This window comes from Pollicipes pollicipes, unplaced genomic scaffold, assembly GCF_011947565.3.
Source record: "Pollicipes pollicipes isolate AB1234 unplaced genomic scaffold, Ppol_2.1 Scaffold_7231;HRSCAF=8579_pilon_pilon_pilon, whole genome shotgun sequence".
NCBI classification, from domain to species: domain Eukaryota; kingdom Metazoa; phylum Arthropoda; class Thecostraca; order Pollicipedomorpha; family Pollicipedidae; genus Pollicipes; species Pollicipes pollicipes.
This window is the reverse complement of record NW_023597034.1, coordinates 10,145,653-10,167,361: the sequence shown is the minus strand read 5'-3', so window position 1 is coordinate 10,167,361 and position 21,709 is coordinate 10,145,653. Positions and strand designations below refer to the sequence as shown.

The 21,709-nt window shown below is 51.9% G+C and overlaps 3 protein-coding genes across 3 annotated transcripts; 2 read left to right on the top strand and 1 right to left on the bottom strand.

Moving 5' to 3' along the window:
- Positions 1–757: 757 nt before the first annotated feature.
- On the top strand, positions 758–7,680 carry Cdc45 (cell division cycle protein 45). The gene is made up of 4 exons (XM_037234602.1): positions 758–967; positions 3,889–4,048; positions 4,316–4,498; positions 5,273–7,680. The coding sequence occupies exons 2-4, from the start codon at positions 3,890–3,892 to the stop codon at positions 6,599–6,601; spliced, it is 1,671 nt and encodes a 556-aa protein (XP_037090497.1). The 5' UTR covers positions 758–967; position 3,889; the 3' UTR covers positions 6,602–7,680.
- Positions 7,681–11,930: 4,250 nt separating this feature from the next.
- Positions 11,931–15,883, top strand: LOC119109371 (zinc finger protein 324A). The gene is made up of 5 exons (XM_037232984.1): positions 11,931–12,073; positions 12,232–12,332; positions 14,726–14,787; positions 15,017–15,577; positions 15,842–15,883. The coding sequence occupies exons 2-5, from the start codon at positions 12,296–12,298 to the stop codon at positions 15,881–15,883; spliced, it is 702 nt and encodes a 233-aa protein (XP_037088879.1). The 5' UTR covers positions 11,931–12,073; positions 12,232–12,295.
- A 2,538-nt stretch (positions 15,884–18,421) lies between these two features.
- LOC119109370 (endocuticle structural glycoprotein SgAbd-2-like) lies at positions 18,422–20,166 on the bottom strand. The gene is made up of 3 exons (XM_037232983.1): positions 20,128–20,166; positions 19,318–19,541; positions 18,422–18,713 (listed from the first exon to the last, which is right to left on the bottom strand). Exons 1-3 carry the CDS (start codon positions 20,164–20,166, stop codon positions 18,422–18,424), a joined length of 555 nt encoding a protein of 184 aa, XP_037088878.1.
- Between the last annotated feature and the right edge of the window lie 1,543 nt (positions 20,167–21,709).

Genomic DNA, 21,709 nt, shown 5'->3' with positions numbered 1-21,709 from the left:
TTTTGCACAAAATATTCAGAAATGTTCTTGAGCGGTATAAGAGAAATTAGTAATGTTTAGCCACACCCGGTGTGGATAGCCGAATGGTGGGTGCCGCCAGTTTGGGGCGGGTCACCCAGGAATACGCAGGGTGAATGCATCTCGAATATGCGGATTTGCCTATTGTATTACGTCGCATCAAAATGATACAGATAGTTTATTAAAGGTGGATGATGAATTTTGAATTTTTTTTAACGACGTTTAACCGAAAACTAACCACTTTTGATCGATACGTGTGAGGACGCTGTACAGCAGAAAGAACAGCCGATTTATACGCCACCATCTAGTGGCTGATACGAGTACCATTGCTTGTCTGTTTCAACACTAGATGTTTTTTTAGAAATTTTGGCATGACACATTTTAATTGTATCTCCAAAAAAATAAGATGCGAGTTCTTCATTGAGCTTACGGAAATGCATTATATCTGTCATTACGAAAATGCGTGCAGGAGGTTGAAAGAAGTGACTTGTTGCATAAGTTATGCAGATTTAGCCAGGTATATCGATTATTTTCAGCTGAATTTATAAATTTTTTCAATGATACTTTTCGTACTTTTAGCATCCTTGTGTAAATCAAGGCTTGTACCATGGTCAAAAGGATAACCATGAAACGTCTTGATGATTGGCGCCAGAGTACAAAAGATTTGCAAACATAGCGCACTAAGTACAATTATGCGGCGCATGATAAGATTCCTACCTTTAGACGTTGACATCAGCCGTGGTGCGCACGTCGGATGTGATTGCGGTCGGTTATAGGGGCGGGAGGAGAGAAATCCAAGTGGTTAATCTGAACCGTGCCCAATGGAGTGCAAGACACGAATTATTTTGTTACATAATTTGAAAATTTCATTCTTAGCATGTATGGTCAAATATATCCTTTTGCTGCACTAATTCATCTGCAATACTGTTCTTAGCTTCCGGTAGTCAAGGTGAGTTATGCTTGAAAGTGCTGAGCAGGGTCATTGTCACAAACAATGATGACAGCTGAATGAATGAGAGTAACTCAGCATATATTAAGTCAATTTGGTTTGTCTGGTTTGCTTACCTTTGCCACACAATAAGAATGTGTTTTGGTTTGTACTTTTGTACCCTGGCACTTGGTCCAGGACATATGAAAGTGTTTAGGGTCTACTAGTCTGGTGGGTGTTTTGTTCATTTTTGACAGCAAATGTGAAAGGAGGTATAGAGATGACTTTTTATATCTGTAGAAAATATACCACAGATTTTGTTCAATTGTATCTTGGATATAGGCAGGACTTCCTATCTGACACCAGCAGTATGCCCTACCATACCTGCAGCTTGGAGCCACAGCTCCCAGCCATTGTCTTTTCCATCCCAGTCCTTCCAACTTTGGGTGTCACACCACCGTCCCATGTTTACACATAAAATTGTATTCCTTTTTTAGGAAGGAATGCCCATGATAGTGTAGGGACTGCTAGGCACAGCTTATAGCATAGACTCTGGCTGCACTATCCTAGTGCCAGTCCGCATAAAGTTCATCCTTACCTTACCTTGCCTTACCTTATGGTGATCAGGAATTGTAAAAGACCACTAGGCCTGTAGGTTCCGGTCTCGTCAGGCTCCCGGTCCGGTCCGGTCCGGTAACCAAACAGCCTCAAATTATGGGAAGATTCAGTGTGGGACTTTGTACATGATGTCAGCCCAGTGCGTATCAAGCCTAGCCTTGAACTGTTCAATTGAGGGCCATGATACGACCGGGTGTGGAAGAGCGTTCCAGTCATTGACAACCCGCTGCTGAATGAGTCGCAACGGACGAGAGTCCTAGCTCGAGGTTTTCTGAGCTTCCATTGGTGTCCTCTCGTCACCTCCGAGTTGTGCCTTGTCAGGAACTCCTCTTCCGATAGCAACATGCCTCCGTGAAATAGCTGGTACACTGTTACCATGCCTCCTTGCGACGACAACATTACAGTGAGGGCAGCTGAAGGAGTCTGCGCCTCTCAGGGTATGGCTGGCGCCTCACTTCATGGACAAGCCGGGTAGCTCGTCGCTGAATTCGTTCCAGCCTTTTCTGGTCCAGTTTGCCGAACGGGCCCCAGATAACATTGCCATGCTCTAAGTACGGATGCGCTAAGATCTTAAAAGTAATGGCAGCGTGCGAGCATCGATATTGGCAAAAGACGGCTTCATGACCGCCAGCATCTGGTTGGCGGTCCACTGCACATGATGATGTAACAGCTGTAAGATGAACTTCACCATGCTCAGATCAGGCCAAGGCATGTCCTGAATTCTTGACTTATCACATAAAGAAGGTTCTGTTCTTGTTTTGTCATTTTGTCTAAGAACACTTTTGCGATATCACAATTCTTTGAAACACTGGCTCTCTATGTATTGTTGAAAGTGGAGAAGATCAATCTTGCATGGGGTAGAAAGTAATATGATTTGGCTGGCATGTATTTTTTAGGCTGGCCTCAGCAGATCCCATTGTGGTTAATCTAGATTTTCATGGGCATACAATGTTGTACCATGGAATCCTTGTTTATCCAGACATTCTCAGCCATTTATGAATGGGCTGTCAAAAAGTAAAGCATTTAGTTGAGTTTGTGGTGCAAGTCCCCATGAACAGATCAGTTAGAGTATCTGAAGCTATTATAGCTGAGATATGGTGAATGATAAGAGAGAGAGTTCAACTAAGCATTGATCACTAAAAATATTTCCATTTGTTGGTGAAATGAGAGGTCATTAAGCCACCCTGTGTATCGGCCTTAGTTAACTCCCAAGCTGATGCATAACTGAGCCCATCTGTCAGTTGAGTCTCACTGGAATGCAAACCAAATTTGCAAATTGAGCCACATGATCAGTCTGTAACACTTCCTTGAAGCTGATATATTTGCAGTCACTGAGTACGGCTTTGTGCAGATTTCAGGTGAAAGAAGTATGATTATCTAAAAGTTTTGTTGTTTGAATTTTAAGTTGTTTCCTGGTGATGTGTTACTGTGGTCAGCTGCGGTTTTCCGATGTGAGCTAAATATAACTTTTCCCATTCCATTGATACAAAAAGCATTAACTTTGTTTGTTGCAACAAAAAAAAAAGGCTGCCACAGACAGAAGTCAGTGTTTGGTTCCAGAGGGGTACCACTGCATTGTAGAGCCAACACCGTTGATGAATGATGGGCCAGGCTATCTGATTGGCAAAAGCGTGGTCCGTTGGGCGCAGCAGATCCCGCGGTTGAGCATAACCAATCGACCCGGACGTTTGATGTGTGTTTTAGTATCGGTGTTAGGTTTTGGTAATATGCAGGGAAAAGTGTTAAAACGGCTCTAGGATGTAGTCTGATGTGTTGTACACAAATTAACAAGCGCTCCGAACATGGGCGGGCTGATGTGGACGCGCGTTATCGGGCGAGCAGCGGCGAATGCTGCCTTTCTTGGACCGAAGAACGGATTGGGCATGAAAAAAATAAGAAGTACTTACTCGTGTAGTTCGTATTGCTGGCATTGCGGTTAGTTACTGAACTAAATACACTGCCGTATATTCCCGTATATCCCACATCCGAAACTTTTTCTCGTTGTCTCATTGACGTCTGTCCACGGTGGGCGTAAAGCGCTCGAAATGCCTCGATTTCGTCGATTGGAAATTCGACTCTGTCAGACCCAAAGCCAGCCAGTGTTCAGAAAATGTCATTTATATCTATGTCAGCAAATGTCAAATGGCAGCGCGCCTTTGCCCACTAAACTTGCGGCAGATTAACATTGCAAGGTACCTACGTCTGTATGGAATGCGTACTTACAAGACTTGCACCTACCTATTGGTGTCTGAGAGGCGACGGTGCTAAACGCTGGCATTTTGGTGGGAACTTGTTGGTGGTAATACCCTACTATCTCCTTGCAGGATGCTGGTGACTGATATCAAGAGAGATTTTTACCAGGAGCTTCTTGAACAGCGTGTGCTTCTGCTGGTCCACTGTGACGTGGACGCCATCTGTACATCAGCTATCATCCAGGAGCTCTTCCGCGGGGATCATGTGCTTTATACGCTCATACCAATTAAGGTATGTCGCTCTTCCTTTATTACCGTTGCCTTTTTGTCCCCACTTGATTGCTTGTGGGCGTATTGACGCTGTTTGGTGGGAAATGATGTCTGCTTCTAAATGGCAGTGCCTGTTAGGTTTCTTGCAATGTTTGACTCAACAAAGGCGTTGTAAGCTCAACAGAACCAGCAAAATGCAGTGTACGTGGCTTTTAAGTCCTGTTGTTTGACTAATATGTTGACGGTAGCGACCTCGGGCCGGAACATGATCTGATTGGTCGACGGACAGAGCCCGGACGACCTCCGCCAGTCGTTCAAGGACAACGTGGGCCTGGTGCGACTCGTCATCCTGATCAACTGCGGCATCATGATGGACCTGGTGGCCGAGCTGGACCCGCCCAATGATGTCACCGTCTACGTCCTAGACTCACACCGGCCGATGGACGTTAACAATGTGTACAATGACGGGCAGGTGAGATTCCTGCTGGTTAAAGAACATTTCTTTTTTAGAAATGCAGCGCAACAACCACGCCTTTGTTATGTGTTACTATGGTGATATGGAGTTCGGTGCGATCCCCTATTGTGCTATGGCCCCTTCGCGCTTTTATGGCCTCCGTATTCCATGCCGTGCCGTAAAAGGGTGCACGGCGGCATGCGTCGTGACCTTTCTTAAGCAGCAGTGAGCGGAGCACGGTGTTAAACTACATAATTAAAAAGAGCAAAGCGCAGCGTATTCTTTTAATGGACCCGATTTCCAAAAATGTGGATGATGCATACAAAGTTGAGTTTAAGACAAACTTAGACGAAATTTCTTTGAATCGCAAGATAATGCTGGAGCTATGTAGGACCTGGACCACCGTATTTTTAGATATGCGCCTGGAGCCCCGAAAGATCTCGTGATGTCAGACATAGAGTGGGGATCCCTGTGGGATCCTGGATTCTATCTTGGGATCCAGGCAGTGTCTCTTAATTGGTTTTGTCAGCACCTTCCTTATCCTGTATGGTCGAAACATCGCAGCGCCTTGTAATGCAACCCTAAAGGGTATATTGTACTTACCGACCATGCTACTGCGACGGTCATCCCCAATGCACGGTCGAAGAGACGTTCAGTTGTTTGTGTGTGGGGGGACGGGGGCGGTGGGAGAACGGTTTGGTCACAAGGGAGTGTCCGCTGTTCTCGCGCCGTGACTGGAGCCGCGCGTTACGGCTCGTCGCGGCCGGTGACGCTGCGCTGGCGTGCCGCCAGATCCGGATCGTTTCACCAGTGACCCCTGAGGACGCCGTGCCGCCGTTCGCCGACCTGTACCGCTCCGACTCTGACTCTGACTCCGAGTCCGAGGCGGCCGGCGACGGCGGCGAGAAGCGGCGCCGCTACGACGCGTCGTTTTTGGCGCGGCGCCAGGAGCGGCGCCGCTGGAGCGAGCGGCGCGCGCGCCTGCTGACCGAGTACGCCCAGTTCTCCTACCACGGCGATAGCAGCGCCCTCCTGGCGTACAGCCTGGCGCTGCGCATGAGCCGTGACACCAGCCAGCTGCTGTGGTACGGCCTGGTGGCGCTGACGGAGCAGCTGCTGCTGCACAAGTTGGAGCACCAGCGGTACGTGCTGGTGGCCGGCCAACACCAAGGGCAGGTGGCCCGCTACGGCCACCAGCGCGACGATACGACCTCGGCGGACTGTCTGCGACTGGCCTTCGAGCAGGACCTCAACCTGGTGCTCTACCGCCACTGGAGCCTGTTCGACAGCCTGCGTTTTACGCCGCTCGTGGCATGCCAGTTTAAGCTGTTCACGTTCAAGGGCGAGAAGCGGCTGTACGAGTTCCTGGCGGAGCTGGGCCTGCCGCTCGTGCAGTGCCGCCAGAAGTTCGCCTCCATGGACATGGGCCTGCGCGCGCAGGTGCGCGACCTCGTCCAGGCCAAGACCGACAAATACCAGCTGGACGGCTTGTTGTACGGCTCGTTCCAGGCGCGCTATGGCTTCCGCCAGCATATGGCCGCCGCCGACGTGGTGCACGCCATGGTGGCGCTGCTGGAGAATCCGGACGCGCGCCGCGCCCCTGACGACTGCTTCATGGACGCGTTGGCTGCGCTTGACCGCCGCCAGGAACCGCTGCTGCGCCGCGGCATCGCGCTCGCCGAGAGGCTCGCGGAGGTGACGTATGCCACCGTGCAGGGTCTGCTGGACATGCACCAGGTGATCTCAGTGGGAGCCTTCCTCTACGCCGCCGTGTCGGACGGCGAGCCCAACGCACACTTCTTTGCCCGGCCCAACTGTCTCGCCATGCTGGCGCACTTCGCGCTGCGCGCGCACGTGGCCGCCGAGCGGTCGAAGCGCTCGCGCCAGCTGCCGCTGATTCTGTCAGCGCCGCTGGCGCCGGAGTCGGGCGCCTGCCTGGTAATCGGCGTCCCGCCCGTGTCCGAGCAGTCCCCGCGCAACCTGTTCGGCAAGGCGTTCGAGAAGGCAGCCGAGCGCATCAGGGCCGACGTCCGGCTGCGCAGCTTCGACGCGTCCGTGGTCGAGCTGCGCACCGATGACCGCACGCGCTTCCTGGACGCGCTGGCCTCGCTGCTGGCTTGAGCTCGTTCGGCTGCTGGTCAAGCTCGTCCCGCCACCGGTCTGAGCTAGTCCCGCTGCTGGCCAAGCTCGTCCTGCTGCCGGTCTGAGCCCGTCCTGCTGCTGGTCCAGCTCGTCCCGCTGGTGGTCCAGCTCGGCCCGCTGCTGGTCCAGTTCGTCCCGCTGCCGGTCTGAACTCGTCCCGCTGCTGGTCAAGGTTGTCCCGCTGTTGGTTGAGCTTGTCCCGCTGCCGGTCTGAGTTCGTCCCGCTGCCGATCTGAGCTCGTCCCGCTGCCGGTCCAGCTCGTCCGGATCCTGGTCCAGCTCGTCCCGATGCTGGCCCAACTCGTCCATATGCCGGTTTCGTTCGTCCCGCTGCCGGTCCGAGCTTATCCCGTTGTTTGTCCGGCTCATTTCGTCGGTAGTTGATCGGCTGCTGCTGCTGCTGCTGCCCAGAACGGCTGCAGTTGCCGACCGACCCCGCTGTCTTGGGTGTGCAGGCGCGGGCCGGCCGCACTAGGATCAGGGCATCACCACTATGACCGCTAACAGGCGGGGAAGCCTCGTGCGCTTACGTCGCCGGGTACCTCGTGTCACAGGCCCGTGAACAAGTGCGGGCCGACGCACCATCGCCGGCGGTGCGGAGCCAGTCCGGGACGAGCACGCGAGAGCTGGGAGTCGGGGCTCGGCCCAGGGTTGGCCCTGGTGGTTGCGGGGCAGTGGCAGGCGGCTCGGCCCGAGTGTCGGCACACGGAGTCGCTTGTACTGAGCTTGCTCGTGATAGCGCGGCTTTGTGTGTCGTGTGTAAGATCGACGCCTGCTGCTTTGGACGTGGATTTGGTGTGTGAATAGGGTAGGCTGGATACTACAGTCGCGTTTTCCGTGTGATGGAAGGGAACGCTATTAATGCATCAATGCCTGCGACTGGGCTATGTGCGGGTGTATCGTATAGTTTAATATTAAAAATGGTCTTCCAGGATTTATGGCAGGTTTGATGTCCGCTTTAGGGTGATTCTGCCGCATGTTCCGATGTTGGGTGTGAAGGCATACTGCGTTCTACAATGCCCACCTGGATGTAAATGTAGACAGCTATCATCAAAGTATCGCGTTTGTTTGGCATTAAGGTACGCGCCCTCTCAAGGCTCATGCGAGATGCTCCTTTGAGTCGCATATCATCGCGAGTTTCATCGCCGAGATCGAACACGTTGATTTAATGGAAGGTGCCGGTCTAAAGAGTATGGCTCATTCTGAATTTTACTGCCTCGCCACACTGCATATTGCGGCCACGCATGCTGTGCTATGCCAACAATCTCTCGTAGTTGCTGGCAGCCTCAGCCGGTTGTGCGGTCAAAATGTGCAAGATTGGCACCACTCTTTAAACCCGTGGCGCTCTCGACAAGCATTGATTTGGTGTCCAGGCTTGCATCTCACTAAACGTAACACGCATTAATTATTGAGCCAGGGGCCGATCCAGGATTTGGTCAAGGAGGGGGCAACGCAACATTGTGGGGCCCCTCCAGAAAAGTATTCTTGCATTTCGGTCATTACATTCTAAGAAAAGTCGTATGTAATATGTGTATATATATATATATATATATGGATGTATTTACTTATTTATTTGATAAATACGGAAACCCGTCTTACTGTGGGCAGCCCTATAAACCTAGGCGTGCCACGCGTCCATACACAGAGCTCACTCGTTATCTACAGATCATGTTCAATGCTGTGGTTTTGAGGCTTCGTGTTCCGGAACAACAGGTAAAGTAAACTTGAGTCAGCTGTTGAGAACCATCAAAACCAAGCATGGAATTGATCCCTAGCTTGTGCATTTACGGCTAGCCGGCTGGACGATGTCATCAGCTGATGGCTGATTACTAGTGCAGAATTCTTCCCTTGTTATAACGAAGGACAATATATCCTAGCATTCAGAATATGCTAGATCGTAGCGCACTAGTATAACTAGCGGCAAGCACTCAATAGTCGATGGAAATGACACGTACGGTTATCGGCAAAATTACGTTCGGCAATTGCGCGTAAAAATTTATTGGCGCAAATTCTACCGCTGTTCTAAGGCGAAGGCACCAAGGCCAATAGGGACGGAACCTGGGCGGTCGCGGGTGCTGCAGGAGGCCAACAAAGTGGCCCCCGTCAGCAAGTGTAAGGTCCTCAGAGCAAGCAAAAACAACCCTAGACCAACGTGGTGGGCCCCTGAACTATCGGTAGTGCCCCGGCAGCCTGACATAAAGCCCCGGCCAGAGCACAGGACCCTCCGAGCAAAGAGGAATTATCCAACACCATGACTTATTGCCCATGTGCGGTCAAGAGTCCACGGGCGGGTTAACAACACGAGCTTCGGTAGGAGTAAAGAGTCCTCCGCAAATGGGACCAAAGGGAGAGAGCCCTCGATCAAAGTAGTGGGCCTATGAGCATCGAGCGTCTCTGTGCCTTACCTTATAAGAGCCCTACCAACGCACAAGGCCCTCCAAGCAAGTGGAAAGCACCCGAGACTTATATGAAGGGCCCCTGAGCAACTGAGTGTGCCCTGGCATATGTGGCCCCGAAAAAAAATTTCAGAGCCTTTCGGGCGAATGGAAAGAATCCGTGGAGGGAAACCTGATCGACCAACAGTGCTCAGGCAGGGAGGCAGATAGCGTCCCAACAGCACATTGGACCCTACGAAAAATGCAGAGATCAAGAGCAGCGTGGAAAGCTTCTTAGAGATCGGACTGACCCGGCAAATGAACATTAGGGTCGAGAAATTAGCGGCGTAATGGCTCTAGACAGTGTAATGAGCCCCACAGTTTCCCCAGGCAACACTTTCTCCATCAGCGAAGAATGAACTTTGTCGACTTATGAGCTCTTTACTTTCGTTAGCAATTGTTCTTGGTCGTCTGTAAGCCCAAGGGTATCCAATTTTGTTGTTTTTGTTGTAAGAAAACTGCGTCTGTCCGGCCGGTTATGGCCCATTCGGAGCCTTTGGGTCCCCTCGGCATTTTCCATGGGGCATGGTTCCGTGCCTTTCTCCACCCCCCCCCCCCCCCCTCTACATCCGCCACCGACCCGAGCAGCTTAACAGATGAGGCCCGCCAAGAGCAAAGGTCATCCATTCAAAGAGAAATACTCGCGGGTCACGAGACAATGTGCAGGGTTCTGGACGATCGAGTGCGCCCGAGCAGGTTAACATTGAGGTCGCCATTAAGAGCGTAGGGCCCTCCATTCAAATAAGAAGTACCCAAGACCCAATGAACAGGGTCTCTGAACGATCGTGTGTGCCCGGAAAGGTTAAGTGGGGCTCCCAACAAGACCGTAGGGCCCTCCTTTCGAATGGGAAGCACCGAAGACCCTATGTAAATGAGCGCAGAATGATGGAATGTGCCCAAGCAGCTGATCAGAAAGGGCCCGATAAGACGATAGGGCCCTCCATTCAAGTAAGAAGTACCCAAAACCAAGTGCGGAGGGCCCCCGAAAAAATGGAGCATGCCCGAGGAGATTATCAGGTGGCCCAGACAGGAATGTAGGGCCCAAAATGCAAACACCAAGACCCAATATAAAGGACCCCCGAACAATCCAGTGTGGCCGAAGCGGCGAATAGATGGGGGTCTTCGACAAGTGCGTAGGGCCAAGAAAGAAGAAAGTACCCATGACACAATGTGGAGGGCCCCCGGATATTCGAGTGTGCCCGAGCAGGTTAACAGATGGGGCCCCGGCAAAAGTGTAGGGCCCTCCATTCCAACACGAAGTACCTGAAGCCCGGTGTGGAGGGCCCGCGAAAGATGGGGTGTACCCGAACAGGTTATCAGATGACCCGGATAGGAGCAGAGGGCCCTAAATTCAAACACCAAGAACCAATGTGCAGAGCCCCCGAGAAATCCAGTGCGGCCGAGGGGGCGAACAGAGGGGGACCCCGACAAGTGCGAAGGGCCCCATTCAAATAGCACATGCCCAAGGCCCAACGTAGAGTGCCCCCGAAAGATCGAACGTGCCTGAGCATGTTATCTCAGATAGGCCCCCACAGGGGCGTAGGCCCCCTCTCCCCCCCCCCCCCATGCAGAAAAGAAGCACCCAAGACACAGTGTGGAGGGTCCCCGAACGGCTGAGCGTGCCCAAACAAGCCATCGGGTAGGCCCTCGACAAGAGCGTAGGGCCCTGAGCAAGTGGCATAGAATTGGAAGTGCTTTAGACCAATGTAGAGGGTACATGAGCATATCGCAAGTGTGTCGGTAGGTTAACCGAGACCCACTTAAAGGACCCCTGAATAACCGAGAATACCCCTGCAGTTTAAGATATAGGACCACGGCTATAGTCCACAGATCCTTTCTGGCGAATGGAAAGGGTCCGTGGAAGGGCCCGTGACTGACAAGAGTGCCCGGCACGCCAACAGGAAGGGCCCCAACAACGGCGCAGGGCCCTCCGAGCAAATGCAAAGAAATGAAGGGCAGCGTGGAGTGCTCCTTAACGATCATAATAATCCTGCAAGTGGGCACACAGGTCCCCCGAAAACAGTATGAACAATGTAATGAGACTTAAATTTCTAGTTCACAACTTTTCCAATCATTGAATAGCTTTGTTTGACTTCTCACAGACCCTTCACTTTCGCTTACAGCTGTTCCTAGTCGCCTGGAAGTCCAGGGATATTCAGGTTTGCTGCGCTTTGTGTTAAAAAAAAACTGCACCTGTTCGGTCTTCTATGGCCCCCTCGGAGCCAAAGAGCCTCTTCGGGGCCCAAGGGGGCCGTGGCCCTTTGCCCCCCCCCCCCCCGCCCCCTCTGGATCTGCTGCTGATTTGAGCAGTGAATATCGTGGTAGCCACACCAAGCCAAAATACCTGCCATGTTTCTGATTGGCTTCATGCTTATACGGATGTCCGAACAGCTATGCATGTTAAGAATGAAGCTGTGGCGTCCCCCAACAAATCCGATTATCGGGCAATGCCGTTTTGCAGTCAACTGTAGGTGACATGACGAAGAAATGAAAAGGTGATTTCGTTATCTTGCTGCGACATCCCTGAGACGCTTTCACGGGACCGGAGGCAGTTAGTGAAAGGCTTGGGTGACGCTTTAAACCTCGAGTGATTCAGTTGCAATCGTGACTGGGTTTGGCTTGCATGCCTCGAGTGTCCGTTGCACCCATGACTCCCGTCCTCGGGCATCTCAATTCCTCATGGCACAGCTCAGCGAAAGGCCAAGCACAGCTCATTTCGCATACTGCTCGCGCCATCTGCACATAAAAGTTTAATTTTTACTTCCTGCAGCCCGCTGACCCATTTCTCTGGTACAGTAATGGCGATATTGCGACATGTATGACACGGTCAGCGAATTGCATTTCTACTTAAAATTCATGTGCTCTTGCGATATGCAACACGTTGCCAATGTTCATCGGGAAGATGGTATCTGGACAGTTGAAATGCCTGGTTTGTCTTGATGATATTCCACATATTGATGAAGCTGTGCACTTAGAGCATACAAGCCAGTTTGGTGACAAAATGTACCAAGATTTGGTAAGCACGATTTTGAGCCCAAATGTCTGGGACAAAGTAAATGAGCTATGCTACTTGTGCAAATCATGTCAAAGCTTAGTGGATGATTATGAGCACCAACAAAATCTTGTCATACAGATCAAGAATGTCATGCTTTTAAGATTCAGGAATGTTCGCAGCTGTGATGTGAACAATGTTGTGGCTTGTTCAGAAGATCATCGTGCTTCGGCCAGCTTGAGCAAGATGAAAGGAAATCATGTTTTTCATTCTCCAACTGTAGGTATGTATTTAATTGAAACTGCAAAACATTTAAAGCATGAATACATAAGTGTGTTGTATCTACTGGGCTTGAAGAGTTTTTCCCTGAGATTAAAAGAATTGGGCTTGAAAAATATGTTCCTATATTATGTCTCTGGAAGCAATTCAAAGTGATGAATAAATGGCAGTGTTTAACTGTGATAGATGCAGAAATATACTCCTGAAGAATATTTCCCCATACTTAAACCAAATTTCAGTGCAACATCAACAGTTAAACACAAGCTATATTTAAATAGTGGAGGAGATGCATGAATGTGCTTATTCTTCCTCTTCAGGTACATTGCTTCATGGTCAAATTTAGAACAATTTTTTGGTATGGTTTTCAAGGTTTGAGATTCCAGGACAACATTGCAAGTTTGTAAGGGTTATGGTTAAATGAACCTAACAGGTGTGAAATCTTTGTTTGGGTTCTTGCAAATGATCATGGCAAACTAATGCCCACCAATGTTGTAATCAGTAGTGGCTCTCTAGTCTCATGTACTCCATGTCAAAATCTGCATTGCAAACATGTTTTAAGGGGATGTATTCACATGGTGGCTATTGGGAACATGTGCCCCATTTTTTAGATTATGGTATGGATTAATATGCATGTGAATAAAGGTTGCTAGATGAACATTCTAGGCATGCTTAGAACAAATAATTCAGAACACATGGTCTGGTGCTATGCCAGACTAGAAGTTTGTCATGTTTGTGATATGCTAAATGTGGTTTTCAGTGAATATTTTGAGTGTTGCACCCTTCCCATTATAAAATATTGTTTATGTCTTTGCATATGTGCCACACCAAACAAAGCACTGATTGAGATTAATGACTTTTGCTTTTGTTTTCAACCAAATTTAGATGTTCTTTTTGGTAACCACAGAACAGACTGCATGATGAAAAGTTCACTGCCAAGATTGTATTGGATACAGACTGTGATTACTAAACAGTATGGGGTAGAGACAGTGTGGGTGAAAATATGGCAAAAGGCCATGTGCGACAAAGTTTGCTGTGGAATGAATTAAATGGAGCAAAGACCGTATTGCATAAACATTGTATCTCAAAGATCACAATGTAAGGATGAAACAAGAAAACAGTCTGTCATCATGTCATTGGGGCTTTATGACGCACTCAGCCACTGAGGCTATATGGCGCTGCCTGCCTCTCACCCTGGTGGGATGGGCGGGCACCGAGGGGTATCGAACACAAGAAAACGGTCATCATATCTAAGTTGTGTTTGGTGTGAAGATTTTATGGGGCAAAGTGTTGTCAAGTATCCTCCCAAGAACCAACCTGAACAAGGGCCTCGATGTAGGTGGCCTGGGTGAGAAATGCAGATGGAGCCATGAATTTTTCTTCATGCTTGGCATCTCGATCCCGAAGGAATCTGCACAGTGGTGGAATCGTGCCAGAAAGGATTGAGTGCTCACAGACATTTTATGGCTAGTTTTCCCGATGTAAGATAGGAAGCACAGTGTGCTGGTCGGAGCCTGATGCTGGGTTTGTCTTGTGAAGCCGACCAAATCCGGTCCGAAATGGGTCCATAATAAAAAGATCCAGAACAAATACGCGCAGTTTCATAAAAACAATGGATACAGTTTTGAGTAATGGGGTGACAGTCTCATGAAATCAGCGCTAAGGCCTCTTGGATTTTGACCACGGGATGCAAAGTAAATAGCCGGTGAAAGTTTCGTGCAATTAGTGCCAAAACCACTCAGGTTACGGCCAACGGGTGCAAGGTTGAATAAGGGAGCGGCAGTTTCATGAAATCAACGCCGAAGATAGCTCCCAGACTTCGGCCAATGGGTGCAAAGCTGGACAAGGAGATGGAGGAGGCTGCGATGCGTGGAGATTACGCAACGAATATGTAAGAATACCCGATGGTATCGTATTTTTCTGAAAAGTTGCAACCAGCTGGGCTCCAAGCAGTGTAGGCACTCATCCTGCCTTCGTTCCTTTGCGCCTGTGCCATATAGGGGATTCAATCTGACCATATAATTAAGGCATTTGTCACTAGCAATTTCCACACGGCACGATCGTCGGCTGATGGTGTTGTACATGCGGGACTTTACGCAGGGTCGTTTTCAATACCACGCTGAAGTTCAACGATCTGACATCCAACGTGTTCAGCTCATGTGGGCTCATTCTTGTTCCTCGTGCGATCTGTTCCCACGGTCGATTGCAATATGACAATTTTGATTGGCAAATTGATTGCAAATCACACTTTACGATATGGCAATGAAAAAATGTACTTGATCTAAATTCGTCCGAGAATTGTGTTTACTGCATTACGTCATGCGATAAGTTTCTCTTTCATCTTTTGTACAGTAATCCACATGTTCGACATGCTGTATTGTGTCATGTTTTCTGTTCCAGATACGCCATCGTCAGCCGCAGTCAAACAAAAGCCGGAATTGGGAGATGGAGCATCATCAAAGGTAACGTATTTTTCATCGGTCTGTACGTTAAATTCGGGTTTGACGCAACAGCAACTAACCGTGCTTGCTTTCACACAGCGTGTGAAATTTTGTGAAATGTTGTTTCCAAAAACTGGTGTGAAATGTTAGCTCCAATGATACCGCGCAAAGTGAACGAAATCTGAAATGTTTCCAGCAGATGTTTCAGTGTGTCATTCCCTAATTCGTGATATGTATTTCACTGCCGCAGGCCGCGAGATCAGGCTCGGAACGGCAGCAGAAGAGCAGCTCCCAGTCGCGCCTGTGGACAATCAGCGCCGACGGCCAGACGTACCAGTGCAGCCTCTGCGACAAGAAGTTCGCCCACCGCACGTACATGTACCACCACGTGCGCATTCACACGGGCGTGCGGCCGCACGCGTGCGCGTCCTGCACGCGCTCGTTCCGCTCGTCGTCGGCGCTGTCGGAGCACGTGCGCAGCGCTCACACGGCCGGCGCGCAGTTCAGCTGTGAGCTCTGCGGTCAGACGTTCGTACACTCGTCCAGCCTGCGGCAGCACCTGAGCCGGCACAGGCAGCGCAAGGCGCACCGCTGCGACGCGTGCGGCAAGCTGTTCCATCGGCCGTCGCAGCTGCGCGAGCACGCGGCTGTGCACTCGACGCGCCGGGCGTTCGCGTGCGCCGCGTGCGGCAAGACGTTCAAGACGCGTTCGGGACTGGCGTACCACGGCCGCATCCACAGTGGTGCGCGGCCGCACCCGTGCCGCGCCTGTCAGGCGGCCTTCCGCACCAGCTCCAACCTGGCGCGCCACGTGCTCACGCAGCACGGCGGCGAGAAGTCGCGGCCGCCGGCCGAGCCGGCGCCGGCAGCCCGGGTGGAACCCACGCCTCCGCCACCTCCGCCACCTCCGCCACCTCGGCCTCCACCACCCCCGCCGCCGCCGCCGCGGTTCGACCTGCTGCAGACGGCCGGGTATGAGGTGGCGGGGCCGCAGTTGGGCATGGTGTACGCACCACCGCCGCCGCCGCAGTGCGCGGTGCCCGGCTCGGCGGCCGCCTTCGAGCGACCGCTGCAGGATCTGCTGCCAGTGCCTCTGGAGGCCTACCGACCCATGTAGCCGGCCCGGCCGTCGCCTCCGAATGCTGGCGTTGTCGGGCCGCTCGAACGCCGAAGACGCGGCGCCGAGGCGCGAGATGAGCCCGTCAGGCAGTGTGGCAAACCGTGCAGGGGCAGCGAGGCCTGTAAAAGGTGATTAAATTTGCGGTGTATTGTGGTTACAGCGCATTGATAATGTCGATGTGAGGCGAACATTCTGTTCTTGTAAGTCCGAGCAGTTTTCTGCGTGGGTAAATGAGAACGAGCATGCTGAGTTTTACCTGAACTAATTGATCTGATATATTTACTTGAACGGTTGTGAGAATGCTGTTGGTGCCTTTTTTACGAGTCGTTTTATTTCGCTGTTAGATTGTGTACGTCAAGTTGACAAAGTAAGTAGTGCGGCACATTCATCCTAATGTACATTTGCTCATATGTGGTAAGACCGGCAATAACGAATTGGAGCGGTATCAAAGTATTTTCCCTTCGTGGCGCCGTGGAAAGAGTTCGTTGTTCAGCATTCGTTAATTTGTGACGCCGACTTGATCTCTGAGATGACCTTGAACCGCCCTTCGTTTAATCAACAATATCAGTCAGGCAAGATCCTGTTCAGCGGCCCGCCACCTGAGCGCCTCTAGTGGTACCAGAGCGTGCGCTCGCGCTGTCATGTCCTGTTCAGTGGTCCGCCACCTGAGCGCCTCTAGTGGTACCAGCGCGTGCGCTCGCACTGCCATGGGACGTCGCTGACGAAAGCTTTCGGCGGAACCCAGAATTGATGGCGGATGGGATGCGTGTCACCGAGGCCCCAGCTTCGCGGGTAGCCCTCCGGCGGCCACTGGTCCTCATCCGAGGCCCCACCTTCGCGGCTGGCACTTACAGCAACCACTGCTCACCCTCCGAGGCCCCAGGTTCGCGGCTGGCATTTACAGAGACCACTGTTCACCCTCCGAGGCCCCAGGTTCGCGGCTGGCATTTACAGAGACCATTGTTTACCCTCCGAGGCCCCAGGTTCGCGGCTGGCATTTACAGAGACCATTGTTTACCCTCCGAGGCCCCAGGTTCGCGGCTGGCATTTACAGAGACCACTGTTCACCCTCCGAGGCCCCAGGTTCGCGGTTGGCATTTACAGAGACCACTGTTCACCCTCCGAGGCCCCAGGTTCGCGGCTGGCATTTACAGAGACCACTGCTCACCCTCCGAGGCCCTAGGTTCGCGGCTGGCATTTACAGAGACCACTGTTCACCCTCCGAGGCCCCAGGTTCGCGGCTGGCATTTACAGAGACCGCTTCTCACCCTCCGAGGCCCCAGGTTCGCGGCTGGCATTTACAGAGATCACTGTTCACCCTCCGAGGCCCCAGGTTCGCGGCTGGCATTTACAGAGACCACTGTTCACCCTCCGAGGCACCAGTTCCGTGGATGGCACTGACAGCGACGTCTGCTCACCAGTCTTGTGGTGCCGCAGCGCTCTGCTCTTTGGCGATTTGTTCTTCCCGATAGCTCAGTTGGTTAGAGGGCCTGCCGTCAAGCCCGCCTGGCCGTGGAGAGGGGGGGGGGGGGGAGTCGAGTCGTTTTAGGTGCTCGCTGTTTGACATCGTTTGGGATGGCCTGCGGTCACTGGCAGCGGCTGCGCCAAGGGTCAGAAGGCATGGTTGACCTTACCGAGCGTTGCGGCACATGGAAATTTTGCCGCGAAATTCGATGGGCAATCCAGAATTTCACGATCGGTTGCCCGGGGCAGAACCCGCACAATGAGCACCGCTTAGTGTTAGTGCCGGTCTCGAAAGTTGTTCGACGAAAAAGATCGGACTGAATCTTAAAAAGTTCGTTACTGAATCAACGTACTTGACATAACCAAGAAATGCTTTCAGCTCCTGGTGCATACATAGAATGGTTCAGATGTCTAAGAGGTTGCTAAATGATGGTGTATGATGTTCTTGAAGGTCTTTGTGATCCTTGTTGGTCCATTCCATATCGCATAGAGTTGTAGAAAGCTCTAAAGAGCAGGAAGATCTGCATCTGTTTCAGCCATACGCCCGCTGCAGTGCATCTATGATGCGTGTTTATTGTCAAAACGTCTGGCAATCCCTCATCTCTCACAGAGCAGCAGGTCCTTAGAAAGAAGGGAAGTATCGACAACGCTGTGAGAGCCTACTCGGGATTACCAATCTAGACGGGATGCCAGTAACCAGCAAGAAGACCTTCAATGAAGGTTCAATTTAAAGGCTTATATCGCAGCATAGGTTCATTTGTAGAGGTGCAAATATAACCAGATACAGGCTTCATACTACAAATACGCACGTGGACACAAAAAAAAAACGCTCAAGCTACCAACGTCAAGCGGAACAGTGCAGCGGCATTCGCCAGCGTTGGCAGCCAATCACGACCTCAACATTCAGAAACGGCACCCGCACCATAGCCTCCGGGACCACTAACCCCAGCAGCCAAGACCGGACAACAGATAGAACCTCCCGGCGTACCGCCACCCCGGCCCCGCCGTCGCCACCTCGCGTCCGGCGGAGGCCGCGGGCCGTGTGCCGCAACAATCGCGCGCGCGCGCTCACTAGGCGGCGCCGTAGAAGCGGCTGGGCGCGGCGGGCGTCGAGTACGAGGGCTGGGCCTGGCCGCGGCCGGCGAAGTTGGGGTTGGCCTCGGGGCTGAGCGGCACGTCGGGCGTCGGGTACTCGGTGGGCACAGGCGTCGGCAGCACGTCACCCTGCGGCTGGAAGCCGTTGACGTCGGCCACGAACGAGATGGAGACGGGCACGCCGTCATCGCCCGTGTAGCTGTAGCTGCCCGTCACCTGGTTGGCGTCACCCTGCTCGTCACGACTGATGCCGTTGTCCGTCTGGAAGCTGTCGGACGGGGACACGAGTGAGCGCACTGCAGCACGCGCCCGTGACGCTTGGACGACGCGCTCCTCCATGGGTCAAATGATGGGTGGGTATCGATGACCTAAGCGCTCGTGGTGATACCAGGGCGGTAGTGCATAGGATAATGGTGCTTTGAAAACTTTAGGCATTTATCTTTGAGTAACACCAGTTGCTACAATGGTAACTTATACAACATCCACGCGATCCCCCACCCCCTATGGCGTGATCCCCACCCCCTACGGCGTGATCCCCCACCCCCTACGGCGTGATCCCCACCCCTACGGCGTGATCCCCCATCCCCTACGGCGGGCACATGCGAAGCGTCCTTCGATCGCCAACGCCGTAGACTCCGAGCGATTTTCGCGCAGCACACTTGGCAGGCCGGCGCTCCGTCTGTCGAAAGAGTTAGACCAGAACGCGCCCAAAGGAACATGGTGTCCTGACCTGAAGCACAGCTAATGTGCATCAAACGAGAGCCGCATACGACGCTCACGAAAAACCGTCTGAAAGATAGCAATGACGTTAAAGCCGCATACTTGCGTTGCACTAGTTCGTCTGCAGGGCACAGAAGGCCGTGGCTGCTGACCTGAACTGGTACGTGCCGTCGCCGTTGTTGATGTTCTCCTCGCTGAGGGTGCGCGCCTGCGCGTCGCGGCCCTGCGCGGCCGAGCGCAGGTTGGCGCCCCCTGAGGCGTACACGGGGCCCTGTGCGGTGCCACGCGCCGACGACTGCGGCGCGCCGTACCCCTGCTGCGGCGCGCTGTACTGGGGCGCAGCGGTCACTACGGCCAGCACGGCGAAGGCCACGATCTGAAACGAGGGGGGGTGTGGGGGGTGAGGCGGAGCTGTGCGGGATGGACTGCGGGGGGGGGGCAGCCAATCGGTCGATGACAACGTGGGAATGGGACAGACACTCAGGTGCGGTTGAGAATGGGTCGGCGAGTGGTGTCTGCTCCGCATAACAAAGCAGCTGCAGATGGCGCGTTGGTATCACTACTATGAGAACCTGGACTTAAAGGTGCGGCGTTCGAACCGCATCGCCCCCCCCCCTCCCTCTTCCAACGACCTATACTCATGCACAAATGCGTTGACTGATCACAACCAAGAATCTAACGTCATGGAAATGAAGATTCAATAAAGGCTCCTGCATGTTTCTCCTTTTCTTGAAGCATCTCGTGACAATTAATATCCCACCAATAGGTGTGCATAGAGACCGAAGCCCTGCTTAGTCTCACTCACAAGCTGCATGTCTGCGGGATGAGATGATCGTCGAGCAACTGATGATCTGCCGTGCAGACCCCATGGCTTATGTACCCAGCATACCGTGTAGCCCTGACATTGGCACGGCCATTGAAAGGGTGTGCAGCGTGGGTTTGCCGGGTATGGGCCAACTGACCAGGCGCAGAGCCAGAGCCTTGGCAAGGGTGGGGCACATGGCTGACAAAGAGTCCCTGGTAATAAAAGAGTCCCAAAAATGCAATGTGGCCCAGTCGTTTATGAGGGCATGTGTTCCTTTGATATTTTTCAATCTTATCTTCTATAACGGAACAGAAGCCAGAAGCTACCGTGAGATCAAGTGTTCCCCAATTTCGAAGTCAGTCACTGAAGAAAACATGCATTAAGTGACTGCATGAAATAAGGCACTGGCGCTCTTCATTTCACAACGGTCCGGTAGACTCTTTCTAAACCGACAGAACTTAGAAGCTTTCTCAGAATATCTGTCTAAATGAAGAGCTATTAAGGATCCCGCGAAAGGAGATCGAAATGGGTAAACATTGTACATTAATCTGATCAAGCCACACATGTCCGGAAATTGCAACATTCAATCTATATTTATTACTGATGCAAGTTATGTACAGTAGTTTCGAGCATGAGAGCTCACAAATCTTAGAATAAAACATCGATGCTACGCATTGCAATGTCAACATGACGCACAAGCGTCGGCCCGGCGTCTGACACTAAGCGGTGGCCAACGAGTGAAGGAAAATGATGATGCTTTTGAACGAAGTACCTTTTAATGCTTTAGGACATAAATTTCTAACTTGAAATGCAGCTGGGCGCATATTTCAACTGTGCGATTTTTAGATTGGTGAATTAAACGGATTTGTCTTAACAGCACCGCCACCAAGTGCGGGAACGCGACGGTAGAGATGAAGGGGTAAAGGTAAAATCTTCATTTGTCATGTTACTGCAGCTGTTAGTCTGTCCAGAGTATAACCTCAAAGTTGCAAACAAACAAAAACGTCCAGGCTTACCTTTGAATGGTGCGAATCAATTTTTTAGAGATCCGGAATCACTATACCACGACGGTCGCCCCCGTGCGCACAGCATTCGCCGCCTGGTGTTACTTGCAGTGGCCAACGCCGTTCGGTTTTACGAAAACTACAGCCCAGGCCATTGTTGTGCTTGCTTCCGATATTGCGGACGCGCAGGTTCAAATCTTTCAATAGTTTGCTTCAATAGTCAATCCTGCAAAGAATAAACGCTCTTGACAAATATGAAACGGCCTTGTTTACTTCTGAACTAATTTCGATTCACTCCATTCAACACTAATAAAACCCTTATTTCCGTCCGGAAAATGGGCACGCCACAGTAGAATAGTCTGGCGGCGCATTATTGCTCCCGGTCGAGATCTGAAGAGCCATTCCGTCTCAATGCGGGGTGTCTTCCTGCTGTTATTCGGGTGACACGGGGTGGGATCCTCTGGTCGATCCGGAGGCTATTACATCACATTGCACTGGTACGTTACCTGACGCGGGAGGCCTGACCCGTGTACACCGCAGTTGACCCCGCATCGACGCAGGAACCCTCATTGACGCAACATCATCCCCGATCGCCGCTGATGGTCCAATTATTGGTACACAGACTCACGTTTGGCTAATAGGACCCATGCTGGAATTGGGATGGAGGGCCCACCGTTCGGTACTGGGGGCCCTGACTGACGCAGGACCCTTCCCTTGGCTCAATGTAAGAAATAA

Coding starts and splice junctions, on each gene's coding strand:
- LOC119109370 (XM_037232983.1), bottom strand. CDS start 20,166: ATGTGCCCCACCCTTGCCAAGGCTCTGGCTCTGCGCCTG. Junction 19,542..20,127: donor AGGCTCTGGCTCTGCGCCTG/GTCAGTTGGCCC, acceptor CCCTCGTTTCAG/ATCGTGGCCTTCGCCGTGCT. Junction 18,714..19,317: donor GACGGCACGTACCAGTTCAG/GTCAGCAGCCAC, acceptor CCCGTCCGACAG/CTTCCAGACGGACAACGGCA.
- LOC119109371 (XM_037232984.1), top strand. CDS start 12,296: ATGAAAGGAAATCATGTTTTTCATTCTCCAACTGTAG. Junction 12,333..14,725: donor TTTTCATTCTCCAACTGTAG/GTATGTATTTAA, acceptor TTTCTGTTCCAG/ATACGCCATCGTCAGCCGCA. Junction 15,578..15,841: donor GCTCCAACCTGGCGCGCCAC/GTGCTCACGCAG, acceptor CGACCGCTGCAG/GATCTGCTGCCAGTGCCTCT.
- Cdc45 (XM_037234602.1), top strand. CDS start 3,890: ATGCTGGTGACTGATATCAAGAGAGATTTTTACCAGGAGCTTCTTGAA. Junction 4,049..4,315: donor ATACGCTCATACCAATTAAG/GTATGTCGCTCT, acceptor GTCGACGGACAG/AGCCCGGACGACCTCCGCCA. Junction 4,499..5,272: donor ATGTGTACAATGACGGGCAG/GTGAGATTCCTG, acceptor GCGTGCCGCCAG/ATCCGGATCGTTTCACCAGT.